At 45.9% G+C, this 14576-nt stretch overlaps 2 protein-coding genes across 2 annotated transcripts; one reads left to right on the top strand and one right to left on the bottom strand.

Annotated features, from left to right (window-relative positions):
• Positions 1–2065: 2065 nt before the first annotated feature.
• Positions 2066–3730, bottom strand: F5J12DRAFT_784208 (uncharacterized protein; the record flags this gene model as incomplete). Its single annotated transcript, XM_051742987.1, has 7 exons — positions 2066–2152; positions 2178–2333; positions 2432–2600; positions 2651–2778; positions 2821–3221; positions 3319–3402; positions 3598–3730. The coding sequence occupies 7 exons, from the start codon at positions 3728–3730 to the stop codon at positions 2066–2068; spliced, it is 1158 nt and encodes a 385-aa protein (XP_051598044.1).
• A 9790-nt stretch (positions 3731–13520) lies between these two features.
• On the top strand, positions 13521–14267 carry F5J12DRAFT_894590 (uncharacterized protein; the record flags this gene model as incomplete). The annotated part of the gene is made up of 2 exons (XM_051747752.1): positions 13521–13912; positions 13976–14267. 2 exons carry the CDS (start codon positions 13521–13523, stop codon positions 14265–14267), a joined length of 684 nt encoding a protein of 227 aa, XP_051598045.1.
• Between the last annotated feature and the right edge of the window lie 309 nt (positions 14268–14576).

The raw sequence follows: 14576 nt of genomic DNA on the forward strand, positions 1-14576 counted from the left end.
CCCAGCTGTGGAGAGAGGTGATCTGTGAGATGAGTGTTGGCTGTGGGGGCAGGTGGGATCCCTTGTGATGTTCAGTGTGCATCTCTTGCAACCACTGTCTCATCATGGCAGCTGGTGCGAGTCAAGTGAGGATAATTTGAAAGGTTCTTGGGACCTGGAGAATTGGCAGTGCAGTGGGTGGGTGAAAAGGAACAAGGTGAACCCATGCTGTGGGCCAAATTCTGATGATAGTGGGGAGAGAGAGAAGGTGCGAGACAGCACAGCCACTCGAACAAAGACACTATTATATTACTCATCATATCTCCTACATACTAGAATGTCTATCTTTGTGTATTGTAGTTGTATGCTGCTTAGATGAAGGGGTAGCTGAGACTGTTCAGTGTGTAGAAGCAATTCGGGTGGGGGTGCGAAGCACCTCCTGGCCATGGAGAGAGGTCATCTGTGAGACAAGCATTAGCTGCAGATCCCATGTGATAGGAGGGGGTCTTGTCTGACATGATGGGCTGATGCTCATCTCCCCCTAAGCTAGGAGGGCAATAGTTGTTACTCATGGTTGATTGGGTTTAGTGCACAGGGGGCATAGTGATGTGAATGAACTCAGTGGCTATCTCTGTGGGCATAGCTTGGATGTATGGGGCAAGTATCTGGTTGTGTTTCCTCAAGTAGAGCTGGAAGGAGTCACTTGCCCATCTCCCTTTGACTTTCATCACTTCAAAGGGGACACCTCATAGTAGATACTCCAGCATTGCTCCTATTCTGAGCCCATGCCCATGTATGTGGTCATGCCCCACTGCTTTGGCTAGCTTCTTCAGCTGTGATATGAAAGCTTGCCATGTGAGGGGTTGGTGTCCCCTGTCTTTCCTATAGGCAAAAAGAGGGCTGTTGGTGGGTGGGTCATTGACTCTTAGGTGCTGGAGGTATGCAGTGTGGGGGTCTGACAGGCCTGATTGTCTTGCCAAGTTCACTTCTTCTCCCCTGGGGCTGGATTTCATGCTCAGTAGAGTGAAGACTGTGGTTGTTAGCCCATTATGGTCAGTGTCATCATGAACTCCTGCTGGAGTGATATGCAACATGGGGTTGAATGCATCGAGTCATTTAATGGTGAATTCACTGACTCTTGCTGCTATGTAGAAGGTGGTAGTCAGGCATGCAAAGATGGCCATGTCTAAGGGGTCATCCTTCTGTAGAAACCTGTGGAAGTTGCATATCATTTGTAAGGGAGGGTGAGTGTGGGCCTGGGGTGGTGGTTTGATTGTTGGGTGATTGTTGTGGGTGGGATGTTGTTGAAGTTAATATTGGACTGGGAAACTCTGGGCATGCAGGTTGTCAAAATCGAAGATGAGATGAGTGATGGGGTCTGGGATTTGGATGGGGGGCAATGCAAGTTTGGTGGGGGGATAGATACCCCAGGATGGCCTGTCTGCTGGGTTTGACTTACTTGGGATGTAGTCTGCAAAAGCTCTGTGTGGGGGAGAGGCCAGTATCATGTGGACTCTTTGGAAGGTTTCATTTGTGGGTTTGTTGTTGCTCCTTCCCTTCTTCCATGCTTTGATGACTCCCTCATTGTCTCCGAAGACTTGGAGAGGTTTGGAGGAGGTATCAATGATGAGGAGGTAGCATATGAGGAACTTGAATGTGATGCTCCACTGTGGGAAGTAAATGCACTGAATATCAGTGCCAGTGGTACTGATTTGAGCAAAATCAGTACCACTGGCACTGATCTACTGAGCACTTCTTTTCAGTGTCATCTTCGCAGGACTGATTTTCAGTGTGCATTTTTTGGAGCACTAAATTTCAGTTGCTGGCACTGATTCCCAGTACCACATATTTTGCAACACTGAAAACCAGTGCCCTGAGTTTGTTGGCACTGATTTTCAGTACCACATTTTTTTGGGCACTGACTTTCAGTACTCGAAGTTTACCAGCACTGATATTTAGTACACGACATTGTCACCTTGTTTACTCACACCAAGTTGTCAAACCAATAAAGTGAGATTGCATGCAGACACAGTATTGCATTACTTTGGAAGTATCAAGCGTATAAATGACAGACAAACACACGAAATCACAGTGGCACTGCAGCACAAACAGTGTATTTGAGCCACCCAGATGTAGGGTCACCATGGAGCATGTCGTATTCAACCGGTAGAGGCTGAGTATGCACTTCAAAGGCGCACTTGTGGCACATGGACACTCAAGTCTTCGGGTGATAACCACTCAGTGGATGAGGGTCCAGCTTTGATCATGCCCATGGATGGATGGCACCACATTTCAGGCACCCCATGGATAGAGATGTGCCCCATGGGTGCTGATGGCTGTGGTACCATGAGTACCTGTATATGGCAAGGAGAGGGGCAGCAGTGAGTGGGGCAGGGCTAAGTAACCATGGTGCCCTTGGCAATCCTGGGCCTGAAAGATGAAAGAGCATCACATCAGTGTGCATCTGAAGTTCAAGTAAGATGTCGAGTAGGCCATGGATAATGTTCTCCAGAGCATGTCCTTCAATCAAGACTTTGACGCTGTACGACATGATGAAAATTTTGACAACTGCGTTGAGGAAATCCTTGGCAGTGAATGCGACCGTATACTCTGGCCGGAGTCTTGGCAACAGTTAGTAAGGTTCTTTATAGATCAATCATTAATAACTGACTGCGCGATAGATTGCTTCAACGCTGCTAATGATTGTTCAAAGGAAACCATGGGGCCACAAGTCAACATAAACAGTGTAGAACCATAGACCATGTTTTGCAGGGGAGAAGTGAACAGGCATTTCATGAACTGAAATGGATGAGAGAGAGTAACTTCATGTCAGTCATGTACCTTGCCAACCTCCATTGCAACATCCTCACCACTCTTGCCCTTCCCTGCAAACAGGTCACTGTGGGTGACTTCGCTATGAACAGTAATGAATATGATCTTGTGCTTGAAGGCATACATGCCCAACTTTTCACCCAGTTTTTTGATCCTCGTACTCCACCAACTAAACTTTCGATCCATACCAAAATCAAAGATTATTTTTTGATACAGAAGGGAGTTGCTTGTGTGATATTCCTTGATGGTCATGTTGAGGAGCGATGGAAATGAACCTTGAATTTCCACTCCTGTGCAGATGAGCTCAAGAATAAGGGTGGACTTGGCACACACTTGAGACTTAGATGCCCTTTCACAAATCCCCGAGATGATGACTGGCTTATCCAACATGGGAATTCTCTTCCCAAGTACTGTGCACATGAATGGCTTGGACTCACATCAGCTCTATTCAGATTGTGAACGATGAATAACTCATAAAGTACAGATGTAGCTCTTTGCACTTCGCACCACCCTCTTCGAGTTTGTGGCAACCAGGACACTGGAAGTCTATGTCCTTGGCACGGGCCTTGTCCGTGAGCCACTGCACTAATCCTAAGCAGGGGTTGCACATGACATGAGGGCAGGAATAGCACTCGAATAAGTATTTAGCTCCATTGTGGCAAAGGTAGCAATACTACTTATCATGTTAGCGGTGATAGGAGGATGGACCTATAGTACATACTCAGTTACACCACTCCTCAGCCAGAGGGGACTGTCCCTGAGAGGATGGAATGGATGTCAATGAACTCAGTGTTGAAGCCTTTGAGGTGGACTGCACGGATGCACATTGGATGGGGGTGGCATGAGCAGCATGAATGATTTGCACTTGTGGTGCAATACCAGATGTGGTTTTCTTCGTGTTCTGCCTTGTTCTGGCCATGGATAGTTCCTTAATGAAATGTTGACATGTGATGTGCTAACTTGCAACAAGAAAATTGTTGTTGATGTGAAAACAGGTCCACACAACGTAACCGACCACAGTATGTCATGCATGTTCAAATCTCAGCAGCTTCTAATACTAACTCTGCAGGATCGTTGAAACTGCTGGCCGACATCTGTTGCCCATTTCACTGAACCTTACTTGTGATATCATTGGCCAGCATCTGTTGCCCATATCATGGAGTAAGTGTTCATGATTTCTCAGCTCGTTGAAACAGTTGGCCTACATCTGTTGCCTGTTTCTGTGAGCTGGTGCTCATGCACCCAAACCTCCTCGACCTGCTCATGAAACTGTTGGCTGACATCTGTCACCCATATCACAGAGTAAGTGTTCATGATTTCTCAGCTCATTGAAACAGTTGGCCTACATCTGTTGCCCATTTCTGTGAGCTGGTGCTCATGCACCCAAACCTCCTTGACCTACTCATGAAACCATTGGCTGACATCTGTTGCCCATATCATGTAGTAGGTCTTCATGGTTTTCACACTCAAGGCAACAGACATGGAGACAGTCGGTATATGGTCACAAAATCGACTTGTGATTGTTTTTTTTTTCGACAGGCAGGCCTGCACACTGACCTTCGGTTGTACAGTTGAGATGTATGGCGAGGAAAACCTCATTGAACCTCTTCTGGTGTCTCCTGATCAGGTCGCTTCTTTGTGCTACACCTCGGTACATTCCTAATTGCACTCTTGATTGGCTGCCTCATTCATTCTGGATGATAGGGAACAACAAACTTGCCAAAAGGTGGAATACCATTCATGACGCCAGTGGTTCTTACATAACTTATCTTTTCACAGGAGCAATCATCACCCACATGAATCTTGTGAGCGTGGCATATGCTAACACCTTTGGTACCAGCTTTCCCCTGGGCTGCTGTCTCATGTCATACTTGCCACTGGCGCACATTTATGAGGTTCATGGGATTCTATTGAAGTCTAATAACATATCTCCATGATTTGAGTGTGCAGCAGATTTGCGAATCGATGGTAATCACCATGGGTGGATGTATTGGGTACTCCACTGGTGACCCCTTGCACTTGATGGATGACACCTTGAAACCTCACTTTTTCCCATCGGTACCATGAGTGCTGAATAGGGTATACCAAGCTGCCATGTCCGCTGGTAATGTGCTGGGTGTGAAGGGTGCTATTTTCTGAACAGCAGTGCAGATGAAACTAGATCAACTTCACAAGACTGGGGTAACTGCCCACATCATATGGGACACATTGGTGTTCTGCAAGGTTCATGGCAGGCTTCTTGATGCAGTACTCGATTGGCTCACTCTGCTTGGCTTCCAGATTCATGCTGCACTTGGAGGGAACATTTTGCTGATGGTCACCAGTTCTGCTCCCATTAGTGGTGAAGTGGTTGATTTCTTCAAGATCGCTTTCAGTTGTGGTATTACAGGAGGTGCGACGAACCTACTTCTTTTCCTTCCCTCACTAATTTTTGTCCAGGGTAAGCGAGGTTGCAGGATCACTTGATTATGTTCCATTAATGACTCTGGGCAGTTATGGCATGACAGAGAATTGTGGAGTTTGCACGCTGTGAGTCAAAGTGAGGCTCAGTGGTGAAAACCAACCAAAACCAACACAAAAGACAATGAAAGCGAGTGGTGGTGTGCCTATGCGGTACCTAGATGGTAGAACCTGTTCTTTGGGAGGGTTTTTGTGAGCTACAACACTCAAAGATGAGTGCTGAGGGTTGGGGGTGCTCCTGATGAAGAGGGAGCAAGAATGTGATAGAAAGCAATAGGGTAGACTGCTGTCAGCCTACAGAAGGATGGATGGTGACTTAATTCGATGTCCTAAGCTGTACTGAGCTCAGGGAGGGCTTGGAGCGAAGTATATGGATGATAGATGATGATAAGCGAAGTAGATGATAGCTAGACCCTTAATAAAGTCTCAACTATCAAAGCTGATGAATGATTTACTGAGAGATGATAAATTGCGAGCAAGAGGGGCTCTCTGATGTCTTTTTCTTTTTTTTTTGCTACCTAAGTACAGTGACTTATATACAGTACAGGGGCATTGCCTATGGAAAACAAGGTGCAAACACTTGGTAAGTGATTGGTAACTGATGAGTAAGGAATGTAAGCGATGGGTAATCGTCTTGGAAAGCATTGGTAAGCATTGGTAAGGATAAGTAAGCCAAAAAGCAAAGAATCAGTAAGCAAAGTCAAAAGATTGGTAAGTATTGGCAATAGGTGAGTCAAAGACAGTCAGAATGTCACAGTATGAGTCAAGCAATGTCAGGAACTGGGAAAGTGCACTGGAATCACATCAGGGGGAGGCTGTGCATGTCACATCTCGAAGAGATCACTTCTAGGCCAAAGTGGGATGACAGAGAGGCAGCGCTGATCTGATGCCAATATAGTACATCCAAAAGCAGACAGGGTGAGTCAGATGTCAACAGGGGTCAAGCTTTGGGGGTCTGTGGGGTGACAGGAGCATAGGGGATCGCAACTTTCCCCCCCAAACCATCCTCTCAGTGAAGCAAATAAAAACTTCATGAATGAGGCTCTGTTGGAAGAGAGGATGAAGGGGGAGTGTCTTCTGCTGTATCTTGCAACAAGGAGGCAAGATGTGCATCATACTTGTCATGGATGTGATCAGGGAGAGTGGAGAACAGTAGATTATACTGTAGCTGTCACAATTTTGGAAGAATGACGGACGAGACCAGTATGAAGACATTGCAGGGGGCAGGGAGGAAGGATCCATATGCTTCTTGGACTGGAGAGACTGAAACGACCACATAAGACCTTTCCAAGTGAATGACAGACCTGAGGCAACCAAAGAACGTCCTCCTGGAGGTCATACTGACAAAAAGAACATGCTGTCCAAGCTGGATGGGCTGAGAGGGGGCAGATGAGGGTGGGATGTACCAGGACACTTCAGGATGGAAGCTGGTAGGAACCCCTGGTAGATATATGTAGCCATGGTCCCTAGCAAAGGGGACAAGCAAAATGACTGATGTGGAGGCAGCCATATCAGAAGAATTAGCGAAATGAGCGTCTTTTGGAGGGAGTGCTGTAGAAACGTGTGGAGTGCACAAATCCTTTCCAATCCTGGAAGGTAGGATCACGTGGCTGAGCACTACAAGCGAGTGTGGGAATGGTTTTGGTGTCTGCAGAACTGGTGGAGATACATCGAAAAACCGGAATGCTGTACATGGGCACTTAAGAATTTTATTGGCACTTAACTTGCCTCCTCCTTTTTCTTTGGCACCAACAACTTGTTCTTGTGTGAGGGATGACTGCCGACATTGCTGGCTGTCCTTCTTCACATGAGGGCTATGGTCTTCACCTCCATTCATCAGCTACATCCATGTCCACCTCACCAAACACCTTTGGTGTGTGACAACACGCACTTCACAGGGAGACCCAACTGGTGGCAGGGCGATTGGCCTGCCTCAACCAATTCTCGAAGTCAAACTCATCGACCTTCCAGTGATGAATTACCTGTCTAATGATAAGCTGAACCCACATGGAGAGTTATGTGTCTGCAGCCTGAACTGCTTCATGGGATATTATAAAGGTATGTCTCCTCTTCGCCATTTACTAAGGCCTGTGAAAAGAAATGGTATCCATCAGATGAGAAGACTACCTGGGAGACGCTGAAGGATGGCTGGATACACACTGGGGATGTTGCAGAAGTTGATAGTTCTGGATGCTTCAAGATCATCAATCGAGTGAAGGTGTGTTGTCTTTTTTGGCCCACCCCTGGTGCAGGTAAGTAATCCATACACACCAGAACATTATGAAATTGGCACAAGGTGAGTACCACTGAACATGCCACTTTCACTATCCTTCGTCCCAGCCTCCCCTCCCCAAGGACCTGTAACACTGGGCTCAACAATGTTGGCTCTTGGCACCATCTTGGCATCTGTCCACCTGCCCCCCCTCCTAGTCAGCCCCTCCTGCAGCCACCACCATCACCCTTATCTTCTACCCCATCACAAAGAGTTCTTAACCCATCTCCAGCTCTGCCATCACCGTCAATGGCTGCATTGCGGGCTCCATCACCACCAGGACAGCTTTGTGTGATGACATCAATGACCTGTAGGAGTCACCTTCTTGGGTGGAGATGTCATTGACTATTGTGGGTGCAGGTCTGTTGTGACATCCTTCAGGTAGCTTTTTGGATCTGGAGTGTACTGAGTCAGGGCTTGCACCTGGAAAGGGATCACATCTCTCCCCAGTATGTATATATGTATCAATATCCTGCACGTCGTCACACCATGAATTCCCATGTATATGGTATTATATTGAATCAACTACTCTCACAAGATGAAGTCATCTTCATCATGTAAATATCCTTCCATCATATTGTCTGTGAAGGTTGTCGTTGCTGTCCCAGGTGCCCTGTCAATGATACCCCATCTCCCTCATGTCTTGACTAGGCCTACAACAGCTCTTAAGCTCCTGATATCCATAATTATCCTTGCTTTTTGAGACTCAAAGAACACAACCTCTTCTGAGGCTACCTTTCCATCTGTGTCCCATGGTCTAACAAGTGCAACAACAATGGTTTTGCCTCTGAGTTCTCCAAAGAGCGGTGTGGCAGGCAAAACGAGGGCTATTATTTTTTCTAGGTCACCATACCCAGTTTGGGTTAAGACAGAACCTGTGCAGGTCTCAAACACTGTTTTGAACTATGGTATTTAGTAACTAGAGACATTACAAGTATCTGACCATGATGGACCTACTCTGACATAGCAATTCCTCTGCTCTAATGCACCAAATCTGTGTGACACTTCTTTAGTCCAAAATAAGTCTCCACCATGGCAGACCCTAAGCTTGCCTGCTGTAAACAGCGCAAGTGCTGGAAGCTGTTTCTTGATCTCTGAGCTTTGTTTGCCAAGTACTTGTCCCAAGTATCGTGCGATCCTTTCATGGAGGTCACAATCAAGCTTGTGCACCATCTCATAGGGAGGCCAAAGCACATGGTCTGGGTCTGGCCAGTTTGAGAATGAGTTGTGCATGTAAGTAACATTGGTGCATACTCACAATCCTTGAGGACACGTTCATATCCTATTGGACCGTCATCTTCGCACTCATCTTCATTTGCAAGCTCATCTGAAAGGTTGTATCGCATCTGCAACTGTTCCAGGTATGTGTGATGAAGTAATGCTTTATTTAAATTACTCCAAGGGTGGCTGCATGAATAGAGTGTATTCTGGAGCATCCCACAAAAGCACTCCATATGAAAGGTCCAAGTGGTCCACACTGGCCAACAGTCTTGGATACCCTGTATGACATGTAAGATACCATGGATTGTGAGCATGCAAGCTGGCAGGTGTTTGATGTCATATTGATAATAGTATCTAATGACAAAAATTAGTGTTGCGATACAATTGAATCAGAAATGCACATACCTCTCATATTTCTGCACCCAATCTATAACGTGTCTTTCAATATCGTCAAGTTGTCTGTGTGGGGTGCAAAACTGTAAAGTAGCCTTCATAATTGCTGCTAGCTCACACATGTGCTTGTAGTATTTGTCTTTGGGAAAGCGCCCCTTCAGTAGCTTTGGAGCAAGATGCATGAACCAAAAACACCATGTCTCTGCCATAAAGAGTGAGCGGTCTGTTGCAATATTCACAAGCATGTGGATGAATGTAGATGGTATGTGTCAGAGAGCAGCAGCAGTTTCTTTTCCAATCTCCTCCCAAATTTCAGTCACAATTTCGAAGTCTTCATTATCCATCCCAAGACCCTTGAATTGGCCTGTCCAGAAGTCGACAAGGTTTGGGACAATGTTCTCTAAGAACAAATGAAACCATTCCCATGGGGACAATTGTGTGTAATCCAAGGACCTGACATGAGTCAGGCCTGGCAATCCTTTGATGCCAGTCTCCTTTGCAATCATCACCATCTCTTTTTTTGTTTCAGCCACCACAATCCTCGCCATTACATCTGAGAAGTCATCATGGTGTCGTGAAGGGGCTGGTTGATAGAGGGTCCTTGCACTGTGGTTTTGAGATGGCAGGTCAAGAGGGACATAATAGGTCTTGCCTAAGCCACAAACAGCTTTCACCTTGCACGAATGACAAGGGAAGATTGAGTTATGGCCCTTGAGATTTAAGAAGCGCTCAATTGTGATGATATCACCAGATTTAATGATGATATACACGTGCATATTGAAAAGGGCTTGCTGGGATGCATCAAAAGTCTGGATGCCATATGCTAGCTCAGCACATTCATTGTCCAGGGGAACGAGAAAAGAATGAAGGTCCTTGGGTTGGTGTGGGCCAGGAATAATTCCGACACACAATAGGTTTTTGCTGTGAGTTTGCACATGCAGAGGCAGGTTGTAGTTCTGCAACAGGAGTGGTGTACCAGACAGGCCCTTGCATCGCCGCCTGAAGAGTAAATAGCTGTCAGTACAAAGGCCCAATGCGATGTCTCAGGAATCTGAGAAGTATTGGTGAGGTAACTCTTCTCCATCAACAATAACACGACAATGGAGAAGCCACTGGTAATGATTCCCATTGAATACATCCGCAATCTCTCCTCTCCCAATATCATAATCTGCATGGTATGAGAGCGTTTTGATCATCCTCGTGCTTTGGAAATACCCTTGCAGTTGTGGGATAAGCAGGAGATACATGAATTGTTGACATGGCCTTCCGTACTGGTTGAATCACACTTCTCGACAGAATGGACAAGACTGAAGATAAATATATTTTTCAGTGTAGGCCACACATGAATTTCTGCAGCAGTCAACCAGGGGGGGTTTGATCCCAGATAGTTTGGCCACACACTGAAAGATGACATATTGCAAGTCGAGGTTCATTTTGTGTTGGAAAGTGAATCGCATCTGTGAGTAAGCATGTCGAGTGATTTGGCCCATCATAAGGAGGTTAAATGTGTGGATATTGTCACGATCTTCATCTGATAGAATATCATTCCCTGATGCATGATCAGTTCATGCATTAGAGCCAGGGCAACTGGGCACATATGGAGAGTGAACAGATCTCATTCTCTTTCATTTCTTGCATTGTCTTCCAACTCATCCAGCAGCTCATTATCATCTCCCTCGAGCTCTTCAGCCCATACCCATACATCATCTTGAACGTCACTTCTGGGGTCAGCCTCGGACTCAGACACCCCACTCACACCTGTTGTGTCCGATGACTCAGATGGAGATGCCAGGTGGGAATGGCCACCTGAGATGATTACTTTAGTATCATTTAATGTTCAGCTTGTTGAGCTGACCTTCAGCCAGATCTAGTTGGGGGCTTTCTTTGCCTGTCAGGCTTTCAGAGTCACACATGCCTGCCAGTTGCCACATGGATGCAGCCTTCTTATAGTGACACCACCACTGTGTGCTGCTCAAGCGCACACCACATCCTGGATTGCACCAATAATGTTTCCTCCTTGGAGATCGAATTGGAGGCATGGTCAGTATGTTTGACTTAACTGACTTAGCAACATGTACCGAGCTGTGATCACCTGACCTGAGCACAGCCACTCCAAGGTCATTGCTTACATCCATTATCCTATGCACTGTATCATCTCTGCCATCAAGCCTCCAGCCTTGATGACAAAGCTGAAGCACAAGAAGCAGTCAAGGATCAATAAATTAGGAGAGTCATTATCGGAACTCCATGGGGATTTGGAAGTGCACAAATGTGAGTTCATTGATACTGACAGGTACCATTTAGATCTCATATCTCTTCCTGCAGGAAAGAACCATGCAAAAGAGGAGAGGAGGTGGAAAAAACAGCAAGATAAACATACTAACCAATGGTTAAGATTGATTAACAAGCCCAAGGGCCAAGCAGGTCGAGGCAGCAGCTACAAGCTAATAGATGCCTTGGGACTCACAGAGAAGAAGGACATGTACAATCACCTTTCAGCATGTCTTCCATCCCTACTACTGTATTCTTATTACCTGTATGCTACTCAATAGGATGTTGTACAGAAATTGGTCTACCACTACCTGGATACAAGTTGTTCACTTTCTCACCAAAGCGACAAGCTCCTTGTTGAGAAAGTCATTCAGAGGGTAAGGGAGCGCATTCTAAGTGCATATAGCCACTAATAACCCAGATTCACATCGTTAGGCCCAAGCAGAATCAGAAATCCTCATGTGGTGTGAGGGAGGCTGGGGTGCACATGCTTTAATTGCCCAGGTATTGAAAAACCAGTCAACATCTGAACAAAGGCAAAAACAGAATGCCAAAGCAAGGGTTAGCAGTTACTTTTATCTATATTTTGATCTTGAGTTGATTCCCTGGTACATTTAGAGGAAGAGAGAAGAGTCTAATGATGAAGATGAGGAGGAAGTGGGCACAGACGATGCTGGTGCTAACAGGCGCATTAAATGTACTTTGGGTACACAGAAAAAGGTAGGCATGTGTGTTCTACTATCATGAACTCACTCCATGTCATTCAGAGAAAGAGGGACAAGTCCAAGTCTGAGTCCGAGGAAGTGGACACAGATGATGCCAGCAATAACAGGCACCTCAAATGTACTTCAGGTACACATAAAAAGGTAGGCATGCATGTTCTACTATCATGAACTCACTTCATGTCACTTAGAGAAAGAGGTCTGAGTCCGAGTCCAAGTCTGATTCCAAGTCTGAGTCTGAGGAAATGGACACAGGTGATGCTGGCGATAACAGGCACATCAAATGTACTTCAGATACACAGAAAAAAGTAGGCAAATGTGCATTCTACTATCATGAACTAACTACATGTCACTTAGAGAAAGAGAGACAACTCCCAGTCCGAGTCCAAGGAAATGTATGCAGACGATGCTGGTGCCAGTAACAGGCACAGCAAACATGCTCTGGGTACACAGAGAAAGGTAGGTGAACAAACATCTACTATCTCGAGCTCACTCTGTGTCATTTAGATGGAGAGGGATGATGATGATGATGATGATGATGATGATGATGATGATGACAATGATGAAGATGAAGATGAAGATGAAGATGAAGATGAAGATGAAGATGAAGATGAGAGGAGTGTCTACCCAAAACACACAGACGCCAGACAGAAAATGGTGAGGAAGTAAGCTGTATGTGATTGCAACTGATGCCTGAACATTTTTCAGAGAAAGTTGATTGTTAGTGATGATGACATCCAGCCCAACATGCACACCAAGGGTGATAAGGGTCACCAATGCCTGGGTGGTACTCAGAAGAATGTGAGTGAGTATATTGAGCTGTAGTCACAAGCTGATGTTCACAATGCGCCATGCGGTTTAGAGAAAGAGAAACGAGCTGGTGGATGAATCAATTGATGACCAGCAATCATGCATACTATGAGCAGCAAATGGCATGCTGAGAATGGAACAACAGGTATGGTCTGGAAAGCCATTCACTCTGTGCATTCACACTCTTTCAGGAATCTATCAGCAATGGGTCGTGCGCTCCAAGACCACTCGCATCAGTATGGGAGCATGCCAATGAAGCAGAGGCACCAGCAGCCTCTGAATGTCATGTATGTGTGCCTTCAAAACTTTGCATTCCATTTTTGTGCTCTCATACTCACACAGGATGGGTCACAGAAGAAGAAAAGGGACGACGTGTCCCTTGGACTACAAGTGAGTTGTAGATGTACTTATCATGTATGCCAGCCAGTGTTCTCATGTAGTTCATGCAGGACTTGACTGACGAGGAGGACAATGCAGAAACACAGTCATCTGTGATCACACAAGACAACTTCCCATGACAATGTCCAGGCATATATTGCAAGGACAAGGTCCCATCCAGAATGTCTCAAGATCTTTTTGCAGCATTACAAAGATACATTTCCATGACCCAAAAACAGCATGGGCATAACTTCGAGACAGTCCAGTTAGGAGCTCAGATCTGCACCATGATCAAAAGGGAGTATAGGAAATATGAACAACTCAAGATTGCAGTGAAAAAAGGTTGGCCCATTAGCATGATTGACTTCAAGCAGATTCCAGGGCATATCATCAAGTGGCGAGACCATCTGGATCTGATTCTTCATAACAGGAGCCTCCACGAGCAGCAGCATGTCTGGAAGTGTTTCGAGGCTGACTTGGTTGAAGATGGGTGGATGTTGGAAAAGCTAGCTCGCATGCAGAACTCAGCACTGTGTTCCGGATCGGTGATTCTGGACCACTTGCGTGCTGGATAGTATGTCCCCAACATGCAACTCACTTCTTCAACTGTGCAGAAACTGATGTAAACACTGAGCAGTTATGGTGACAAGGGATCTGCAATCATTGAGCACACCCTCTTTGCCCTGTTCCCAGCATCAGCAGAGTTGACTGCAGCAATACAGCCTCTACCGCTTGCACAGTTCATGACATACTTTATGGTGCCCTACATAGCAACCTTGCTGATTGCAGATGATTACAGTCCCACAACAGTTGTCAAGGTGCACAAGATCATGGTTGCAAGTAGTGATGCAGGTTCCCTCATCCACCCCGCAAATGATGATGATACAGAGTTGGAGGAGATATTTCATAGAAACATTGTCACCTTTTGACTAAAGCGACTGGAGCTCCTGACATGTGAAGCAACAAGTGATACCTGGGATGCTGCTCAGGCTCTGCTGGAACTCCAAGGGCAAATGCAGAAGGCATCTCCTACTCTGTCATCCTGTGTAGGCTGTGCCTTGACTGACACCATTCACCTTAGCCACAATCTTGCCTCAGAGTTAAATTACTTGTGACAGACAATGATTCCAATCAAGCTGCCAACAAGTTACATTCAGAGCAGGCAAAGGTTAACATTCACTACACACTTTATCCCACTAACATTGTGCCTTACTGACACTACTAACCTTACAGACCAC

The sequence above is a fragment of the Pisolithus orientalis genome (assembly GCF_024613125.1).
Source record: "Pisolithus orientalis strain OTSU chromosome Unknown F5J12scaffold_24, whole genome shotgun sequence".
NCBI lineage: Eukaryota > Fungi > Basidiomycota > Agaricomycetes > Boletales > Pisolithaceae > Pisolithus > Pisolithus orientalis.